At 38.0% G+C, this 10,382-nt stretch overlaps 1 protein-coding gene across 4 annotated transcripts; it reads left to right on the top strand.

Annotated features, from left to right (window-relative positions):
• The first annotated feature begins 222 nt into the window (after positions 1–222).
• Positions 223–10,348, top strand: pfkfb1 (6-phosphofructo-2-kinase/fructose-2,6-biphosphatase 1). 4 transcript variants are annotated; one of them, XM_084427924.1, is made up of 14 exons: positions 223–348; positions 3,980–4,105; positions 5,956–6,052; positions 6,158–6,224; positions 6,379–6,453; positions 7,065–7,121; positions 7,228–7,349; positions 7,488–7,695; positions 8,143–8,289; positions 8,377–8,481; positions 8,557–8,686; positions 8,793–8,855; positions 9,049–9,113; positions 9,193–10,348. In XM_084427924.1, the coding sequence occupies exons 1-14, from the start codon at positions 294–296 to the stop codon at positions 9,250–9,252; spliced, it is 1,377 nt and encodes a 458-aa protein (XP_084284050.1). In that variant the 5' UTR covers positions 223–293; the 3' UTR covers positions 9,253–10,348. The 4 variants fall into 4 exon arrangements, with proteins under 4 accessions (XP_084284050.1, XP_084284049.1, XP_084284051.1 ...); XM_084427923.1 differs by lacking the exon at positions 223–348 and adding an exon at positions 2,863–3,050; XM_084427925.1 differs by lacking the exon at positions 223–348 and adding an exon at positions 3,482–3,572.
• The last annotated feature ends 34 nt before the right edge of the window (positions 10,349–10,382 follow it).

The raw sequence follows: 10,382 nt of genomic DNA, 5'->3' as shown, positions 1-10,382 counted from the left end.
CATCTGTGTATATGTGTATATATTGCATTTAAACTAAATGACTTTGTGTGGCTAGTGGATAAAAAGCATAAAGATTAACAGTCAGCAACATAACACTAGCTGTTTGCTCGCTGAGCTTGTGAACTCTTGGTTGAGCAGACATTAAAGGACAAGGCCAGGCAGCACAGATCATATGTCTACATGTCATCAGGGTGGGGGGTGATGCACAAGCTTCTCTTGCTCAGTTACATTAAAATGAGCGTCTGAAATACATCACACTGCTGGGATCTTCCCGGATCTTCTAGTTTTCGCTAATGATGGACGTGCTTCCAAAGGACTTCCTCAGAAGAACCCGTTGTGACAGTGCCGGTGAGTTCAAATAGTTCAACTGAACTGATTGAGTGTGAACAGGCAACAGATGAATAGTATTGATAGCTTACATACAGCACAAGCTGTCAGGATAAGGCAACACTTTTTTTATGTTGATGATTTTAATTTTGGCTTGTGCATTATTTGGTTCTAGTTTGCTACATTGAGCTAAAATTGATACAATTATTAACATGTTTATTTCAGTCACTATGAAGCACATAGCACATGTGGTCACGGTGTAGTATGTGTAATCAAGGAAGCTGTCTCAGGGGAAAGATATCAGATATCAGAGTAAAAGGAAAAAGCAAAGAGGGCACACAGCTGCCTCTTTACTTGTCTGAAAGCTTCCTGAGATTATATTTAGGTTGTTTTTGAACCATTCTTAACAGAAAACATACAAACCAGAACATAAAGACCTTTAATTTTTAACCCAACTAAAATAAACACATGAAACATTAAAAATAAACTGCAGTCCTGTCCCTATACTTCACTGTTTCTATAAAGGCAAAAAAAAAAAAAAAACTTATTTGTTATTTTTATTTATAAATATAGCTAAAAGTTACTTGGAGACTTTATGGTTGACAATTGTTTGTAGAGCATGTTCATAATTACCGTAATGTACACCAGCACTCTGCTAGGATACATCTCTTTGTGAACTTGAAGGGAACATTCAGTAGAAATCACTTTCACATGGATTGGTAAAAAATAAACGCAAAAGTGGGTCAGAAAATAGAATTAGTCATGATTATTAAGTGCCACTTTCTTAAATATATTTTGGATCTAGACAGTGCAATAACATTGAGGCATTTTTACAGTGAGGAATTAATTGTGACACTTGACATTTATTGTGACATTAGATGTGACTTTTAAAACGTGTAACTTTGTAACCTTTGCCTCTCTAGCGGTTAGAAAATAAAACGGTTAGAGTCTTGTTTAAGAACATTGTTTTTTGATTGTGCTTCGTCTATGTATTTCTTTTTGCAGATGAATGTGATCGAGGCACATGTAATCCGGTATATAGGGCCTACATACACATCTTATCAGAGCGTATGGACAAATAAATAACAGCGTTTATTTTTTTTCAACAGGCGGTCAGAGGGTTGTCGTTTTAAATGACCCATGGGTAATTTTGGTACAACAAACTTGAAACTTTACGCTTTATCCACAACCAGAGCTTTTTTTCTCCGTGTACGCATAATGCGACAGGCATGGGCGACTGTAGCCTATGCAATTTCCCGCGAAATCCGCCCTGACAGCTTTAAAATAAAAGTAATTAATACAGGTTTAAGGTGTATTTTATCAATCAATAAATTCCACTAGAAACAAACCTTGTTGTATTATTTTAATTTAATACTGTGAAGCTGCTTTGATACAATCTGTATTGTGAAAAGCGCTATACAAATATACTTGACTTGACTTGACTTGACTTGACTATTTGGGAAAATACATGATTTGTAAAACTGCAGGCTAATACATTTCTAGCCACATCTGAAGAGCAACCATACATGCATCCAGTTTTCTGCAGGTAGTGAGCGACGTCAACATCCTGTCTGCGTGCTGCACTGCATCACAGCAGCCCCATCTTAAAATATATTTACATAAGGCTTTCTGCAGAGGAGGTGTTATTATTAAGGCCATGACATCAAATGACACATGGTGACCAGGGAACAACCTGATATTAGGCACATGCAGAATCAGACATGACCCTTAAATGCATAAGTCTGTCTGCAGTCTTGCTAATCTTATTTACCACATCCTGATCTAGATTTTGAACTACAGTATAGGCCTCATTGTGCCACAGTTGGGTGATGCTAAATGGGCCATCATGGATTTGCTAAGAGCAATATTGAAATTCATTTTTAATTTGAAGATAAGTGTTTACAGTGTCTTTTAGCAGATACCATCAAGACGTGCTAGGGTGATATTAAAATTGTATTCAGTATATTCAAGTATATTTTTATACTTTAATGAAGAATAAGATCACAACCTGTAGATCAAAACCAGTATTAAGCTAGTTGGATAAGAAATTGAAACACACACACACACACACACACACACACACACACACACACACACACACACACACACACACACACACACACACATACACACACACACACACACACACACACACACATACATTTAATTATATATATATATATATATATATATATATATATATATATATATATGTGTGTGTGTGTGTGTGTGTGTGTGTGTGTGTGTGTGTGTGTGTGTGTGTATTTAAAAAAAAAAAATCTTTATAAAATTGTATTGTTTTACTTGAGAACTATATAATTAAGACTAACCGTGACAGTTTCGAAAATATATACAGGAACATATCTGAACATAATGTTTTAATTTAATTTAGGAATGGCTATCACTTTTCTCATGAAGCCAAAAGTGACTGGCTCAAAGCCTCCGAACTTCAGGGTTAATTAAGTCAATTACCAATGGCAGCCAGGATTCTGTCTCTCCACCATGCCAAACCTGTCTCTCCTCCCAACTGTCCCCGCCTCAGTCAGGTGACCTGAGCAGGAACAGGGTTGATGGGAACCCAGCCATGTGTTCTTAGTTTCTAAACAAAGTCAGCAGTGCAGGGCCCAACGACATGTCCTCCGAGCAGAAGGAGCTCACACAGACACCTCTGCTCAAGATATGGGTGCCATGGATGAGCACTTCCTTAAGCCAGAGGAGAGGCTGTAAGTGAGGGGATATCTTAATTCACCTGCCTTTCCTTAACTTTTTTGCTATTTGCTTTTTCTCTGTCCTCTAAAATTGTTGGTGTTAAATGCTGTTAACCTCTTGTAGATGATCAACCCAGGTGTTGTGAACTTCAGCCCTGCCTGCTTCCTTTGTCTACATTTGATCACATAGCGTCTTGAAGCTGCACCAAGCAGCAAGTTGTGTTCTTGAGAGCTCTGTTTCTTCAGTTGTGGCGACGGAATGGAAAGGAATATTAAGTGCTGGAGTTGGCTTCAAGACTATCACCCATGCGATTCCTTGGTTGCTGCTGTGGGATGTTCTTTCAGTAGTTTTTATACATTCAGCCTCTTTTCGCTATCCAAGTCATATGAATAACCCTGCCGTCTCAGTACAATAATAATAATAATAATATATTTATTTTTTATAGATTATTAAGGCCATGATATCAAATGACACATGGTGACCAGGAAACAACCTGATATTAGGCACATGCAGAATCAGACATGACCCTTAAATGCGTAAGTCTGTCTGCAGTCTTGCTAATCTTATTTACCACATCCTGATCTAGCGTTTGAACTATATAGGCCTCATTGTGCCACAGTTGGGTGATGCTAAATGGGCCATCATGGATTTGCTAAGAGCAATATTGAAATTCATTTTTAATTTGAAGTGTTTACAGTGTCTTTTAGATTATATTTTTCAACTTTAATGAAAAATAATAATATGTTTATTTTTATACAGATTATTAAGGCCATGATATCAAATGACACATAGTGACCAGGGAACAACGTCATATTAGGCACATGCAGAATCAGACGCCTTTCAAGAACCCAAAGTTGCATCACGCATGCATATAGAACATCTCAATCCTTGTGATCAAAACCTTACTCATTCTTTAAAATCAATGTTTTCTACTGGTCCACAGCTTCACGGCCCCAGTTTACAAACTGCCCTACAATGATTGTGATGGTTGGACTGCCGGCCAGGGGTAAGACCTACATCTCCAAAAAGTTAACCCGGTACCTAAATTGGATTGGAGTCCCAACTCAAGGTGAGTGTATGCATCAGGTAAGTGATCAGTTCTTAATTGCAAGCATTGTTAATGTTCGTAGTACGTATACAGTATAAACAGTTGGGGAAATAATGATTTGATTCCCAGCTGTAAGTTGGCCCACTTACAAAGAAATGAAGGGTCTATAATTTTTATGGTAGGTTTATTTTAACGGATAGAGACAGAATATCAACCAAAAAAACAGATTATATAAAGGTTGTAAATTGATTAGCATTTGATCGAGTGAAATAAGTATTTGATCCCCTACAAACCAGCAAGAATTCTGCCTCCCACAGATTGGTTATGTGCCCATGTGGAACACAGATTAGTCCTGTCACTTTAAGAAAGTACTCCTAATGTCAGCTCGTAATGTGTATAAAAGAAACCTGTCCACAGAATCTGTATCTTCCATTCCATCCTCTCCACCACCATGGGCAATACCAAAGAGCTGTCAAAGGAGATCAGGGACCAGATTGTAGACCTGGACAAGGCTGGAATGGCCTACAAGACCATCAGCAAGAAGCTTGGTGAGGAGGAGACAACTGTTGGTGCCATTATTCGGAAATGGAAGAAATACAAAATAACCATCAATCGCCCTCGGTCTGGAGCTCCATGCAAGATCTCGCCTCATGGGGTACGGATGATCATGAGAAAGGTGCGGGATCAGCCCAGAACTACACAAGAGGAGCTTGTTAATGATCTCAAGGCAGTTGGGACCACAGTCACCAAGCAAACAATTGGTAACACGCAATTGATAATCCACAATCGATTGAAATCCTGCCGCACCCACAAGAAGGCACTGCTCAAGAAGGCACATGTACAGACCCGTCTGAAGTTTGCCAATAAACATTTAATGATTCAGAGAAGGCTTGGGAGAAAGTGCTGTGGTCAGATGAGACCAAAGTTTAGCTCTTTGGCATCAACTCAACTCGTCGTGTTTGGAGGAAGAGAAATGCTGACTATGACCCCAAGAACACCATCCCTACAATCAAGCATGGAGGTGGAAACATCATGCTCTGGGGCTGTTTCTCTTTTAAGGGTACAGGACGACTTCACCGTATTGAGGGGCTGATGGACAAGGCCATGTACCGTCAAATCTTGTACAAGAACCTCCTTCCCTTAGCCAGAACACTGAAGATGGGTTGTGGATGGGTCTTCCAGCATGACAATGACCCAAAACATACCACCAAGGCAACAAAGTAGTGGCTCAAAAAGAAGCACACTAAGGTCTTGGAGTGGCCTAGCCAGTCTCCAGACCTTAATCCTATAGAAAATCTGTGGAGGGAGTTGAAACCTCGAGTTGAAAGCGACAGCAAAGAAACCTTAAGGATTTTGAGAGGATCTGTAAAGAGGAATGGACCAAAATCCCTCCTGAGATGTGTGCACACCTGATGACCAACTACAAGAAACGTCTTACCTCTGTGCTTGCCAACCAACAAAGGTTTCTACACAAGTACTAAGGCATATTTTACTTGGGGATCAATACTTATTTCACTCACTGAAATGCAAATAAATGTATAACCTATAAATAATGTGTTTTTGGTTGATATTCTGTCTCTATCCGTTAAAATAAACCTACCATAAAAATTCCAGACCCTTAATTTCTTTGGAAGTGCCAAAATCACTTTGAACTTACAAAATCAGATCAAATTATTATTTCCCCCACTGTAGATATATATTAAAATAATAATCTTAATTGTACTCTCAATGGCAAGCATTGTTTGTTAATTATTAAATTATTTGCTGATATAATGTTTAGCATTATTTTGATTTAATAAACACATAGTGTGTGTGTTTACATATAAATTGTTTGCTAACAAACCATTTTTATTGTTCTGTTGTATGCAAAGTCTTTAATTTAGGTCAGTATCGAAGAGAGGCTGTGCAGACATACAAGAACTATGAATTTTTTCGTCCAGACAATGAGGAGGCCATGAAAATCCGCAGGTAAGATACATTTAAGATGGCTATATATAACTTCTAAATATGTTTGAACTCAATGTGAGAACTGAATTTGTCTTTCGTAACTATGTATTTCCATCATGTGTTCAGAGCCTGTGCCTCAAGTGCTATGAAGGACATTGCCAATTACTTTGCTAAGGAGCAGGGACAAGTAGCAGTGAGTCAAGAATGTAATGGATAACAGTTATGCTGTCTGTCCAAGCTATTAATAAGATTATTATAACTGGATTAGTTTGGAATTCTTCACAGTTATTAAGGGGGTCAACAAATTCTTAAAATGTAAATCAATCTCTGACAAATACTCTTCACAGGTATTTGATGCTACCAATACCACGAGGGAGAGAAGAGGCATCATCATCAGTTTTGCAAAGGAGAAGGGCTACAAGGCAGGTGCAGCAGGGTTTTACTTTTATTCAACAGTCTGCTTTATTAAAGTCTCCCTCTTCTGCACATTGTATTCAGTGTGGTGATTTGTTGGATGTTACCTCAAAATGGTAGCTTTCCAAAATATTTATTTTTTATAAATTAAGGTATTTATTAATGTAAAATGCTTAAACCAGAGCCATTGCCCAAGGAGGAGCCTCATAGATAAAAATGTGACAGGATCCCGATGGGGAGACGAGTCCATTCTGTTTGAATAGAAGTCAATGAAGTAGATGCCTCAGTAGTGTACGCTGAATAAACCATTTAATTGTGCTAACAGCTTTTTGTCACATAAACCGACTGCCTGTCCACTAATCTTAAACATTGTTTATATTAAATATTAATTCTGGAGTGAGCTATATTTGGAATACTGAAAATAGCTGTTTTATAAGCGAGGCCATGGATGGTTTCGCGTCAGGGATGACTCTTTTTTTTTTTTTTTTTTTTTGAAAGCAGTTTATTGACATGAAAGAATAAAGCATTTTGAAAACAATTAAACTACTGTCACACTTTAATATTTTGTAAAATTGTCGTTTTTAGCAACCAACATTTCATAAGAAATGTTTATGTCCAGGTGTTTTTCATTGAGTCGATTTGTGACGACCCTGAAATCATTGAGGCAAATATAATGGTAAGATTGTTTTATTAAACCATTTATAATGTGAAACTATTAAAAATGTTTTAAATAGCATAACATTATTATTTGCTTGTTTGTTTTATTTGATGTATTATGACAGCAAGTAAAATTAAGCAGCCCGGATTATGAAAACTACGACAAAGAGGAAGCACTGGTGGACTTCCTGCAACGTATTGATTGCTACAAAATGTCCTATGTCTCCCTGGATGAGGAAAAGGACAGGTACACTGCTGCCAAAGTCTCTATTTTATTATGATGTTATTGTACATAACTTCCAACTATTACATGCGATATATAATTACAAATATTTCTTATTTTACTGACTTAACTCCTTTAAACTTCCTCCCCTCTGTTTCATAGGCACCTCTCCTTCATTAAGATCTTTAATGTGGGATCCAGATACCTCGTAAACCGGGTCCAGGATCACATGCAGAGTCGTATTGTGTATTACCTCATGAACATCCACGTCACTCCACGATCCATCTATCTGAGCCGCCATGGAGAAAGTGAGCTCAACCTGCTGGGACGAATCGGTGGAGACTCAGGTCTCTCCTCACAGGGCCTAAAGGTGATATAGATAATAAACTAAACATAAAATCTCAGTTTACACCTCAAAGTGTCAAAGCGTACCAATGTTAATGGTAAACTGTTACATCCACATTAACCACATTTTTGTTTCGAAATGCCACACTAGCAAATTTGCTTTTCCACACTTAACGTCTAAAACTCTTAAATCACCGTACTGTGCATGTGTAAGGGTGGGACAACTTGTCACCTGGCTGTCACTCACATGAAATCAATTCCCAATGGACAAAATCAAGTCCCGCCCTACATTTTTTCTTGTTCAAGAAGTCGTTTTATTCTGATATACATTTCAAAAGGAAAGTACAGACTATCGCAACTTCTCCTGTAGACTGTAAATATTTTACTTCTAGCATAAAAAGCCATGTATTTCTGTGACTTGATTCGAACCTTCCTTAAAACACAAAGATGTAAATTAGATCTTGTTGCTCAGTATGCTAGGGCCCTCTCCGAGTTCATCAGGGGTCAATCCATCAAGGACCTGAAGGTGTGGACCAGCCACATGAGAAGGACCATACAGACAGCAGAGGGACTGGGCGTCCCGTATGAACAGTGGAAGGCGTTGAATGAAATCGATGCGGTAAGCTAGTCATGCTCTGAATTAAAGTTGTATGCACAATTGCACATGAAATGCATATGTAACAGAGTTAAATCTGGACATTTTAAGGGTGTATGTGAGGAGATGACGTACGAGGAAATTCAGGCAACCAATCCAGAAGAGTTTGCCTTAAGAGACCAGGACAAGTACCGCTACCGCTATCCAAAGGGTGAAGTGAGTTCTGTCCACAACAAGAATGAGTTTGAATGTGGAAATATAGGGAAAAATGCAATTTTCTGTGTTCTGCAGTCATATGAAGACCTGGTGCACCGTCTGGAGCCAGTCATAATGGAGCTTGAGAGACAAGAGAATGTGCTGGTCATCTGCCACCAGGCAGTCATGCGTTGTCTACTGGCCTACTTTCTGGACAAAAGTGCAGGTCTAAGCCAAAAGCAACCGGCCACTGCTGTCACAGACTATGAAACGCAATTGGTCACTTTGATAGCATCATCTGTGCCAATTATACATCTCTGATTTCTCCACAGATGATCTACCATATCTAAAGTGCCCTCTGCATACTGTTCTCAAACTGACTCCATTAGCTTATGGTGAGTCGGTATAGCTGTGACTTTATTTCAAACACAATTTGGTATCCTGTTATGTCTTAAAGGTGTGCTGTTACCACATGATTTTCCCTCATTACAAATGACTTAAATTATTCTGTGCCCTATTCATGGAAAGTGCTGCACATACTTTTGAGCAATAAATACTGTCATGTGTTCTTTTATGCCCTCCTTGCAGGATGCAAAGTGGAATCCTTCTATTTGAACATCCAAGCAGTGAACACTCACAGGGACAAACCCACAGTAAGTCATGAAACCCTATGGAATGATGATTTTTAAACTCTGACGAGTGTCTAAAAGGGATTTCTTGTTTGCATTCCAGAATGTGAATATCGCAAGAAAGCCTGAAGAAGCACTCCGGACTGTACCTGACCATCTATAATCATAAAAAAAAAAAAAAAAAAAACTCAGATTTGCCATTTTTGCACAATTAATCTACATAGATTGTGTAAATGGAGAGCAAGGTTGGAGGAAGAATATAAAAAAGGACAGAAGCATGTATTTTCATTAAGATTATCAAGACTTGATTATGCACAGTTTGGTCCAAAAATCTGAGACCACATCTGGGAATGTTTTTTTTTTATTTATTTTTTTAATGAAAGCTAAAAGGAAGACACTATGAAATGTATTTTTTCCCAACTCTTTAAATGAACTATTTAAACTCCTTTAAATTATGCTGATCATATATGTTGTTTTAAATGAGAAATTTTTTGCGTTTTCACTAGTGGACAAAATCAAGTATTTGGGTATTTTGTTGATAAGATGGTGGCATAATGTTACAAGTTGAAATATCGCAACTAAAGAGTGAATTCATTTTACCTTTTCTTATTTTAAAATGTTTAGTTAGAAAACCCCATTGTATGACTGAATGTAGCCTTTATTTGATTAATCTGGCTGTTTTAATAATGTGTTCAAAGAGCTGGTAATAATGCCCTTTTTATGCGTTCATTAAGTACAGTATTCAGAAGCTTGTTCAGTTAGTTACCAGTACCATGGACAGCAACCAAACAAATAAATCTATCTTAGTCATCACAATATCTCACAAGAGCAGTCTCAAGCCACTTTACTCCTCACACTTCATAATTTAGTATGTCCATGAGAGCCATCTCCAAAAGTGTATTCCAGCCTAACTGAGATTTCTATAGTAAAAATGCAGTTATCCAATTGCATAAAATATAGCGACAGTAATGTGGTTTAGAAAAATTATTTAACGGCTGGAAAGCTGGCAAACATTTTTAGAACTGTAGGCATTCACGGGTTAATGTTTTGTGGGTTTTTGTGCCCCCCAAAACCGTGTCGAAATTTCCAGCATGTACACGTGAAAAGAGCTATAGCCTACTCTTGAAACCCACAAATACCTGCGCATGATCGAAACACATTTGTCATTACAACCAAGGTATTTATTCAGTCTAAATGAGCGTCCATCTCTCTCATGGCATTATCGTGGGTTCAGTATCATTTTTAGGATCTCTTTGGAAGGGAGGGGGCAATACTACCCCTTTTATAAACAAC

This window comes from Rutilus rutilus (assembly GCF_951802725.1).
Source record: "Rutilus rutilus genome assembly, chromosome: 13".
Taxonomy (NCBI): domain Eukaryota; kingdom Metazoa; phylum Chordata; class Actinopteri; order Cypriniformes; family Leuciscidae; genus Rutilus; species Rutilus rutilus.
This window is presented reverse-complemented; position numbering and strand designations above follow the sequence as displayed.

Excerpts from the sequence above, each read along its gene's own strand:
- pfkfb1 (XM_084427923.1), top strand. The coding sequence starts at position 2,960 with ATGTCCTCCGAGCAGAAGGAGCTCACACAGACACCTCTGCTCAAGATA. Across the intron at positions 6,454-7,064 it reads CAAAGGAGAAGGGCTACAAG|GTGTTTTTCATTGAGTCGAT; the intron begins GCAGGTGCAGCA and ends GTTTATGTCCAG. Across the intron at positions 8,482-8,556 it reads ACCGCTATCCAAAGGGTGAA|TCATATGAAGACCTGGTGCA; the intron begins GTGAGTTCTGTC and ends TGTGTTCTGCAG.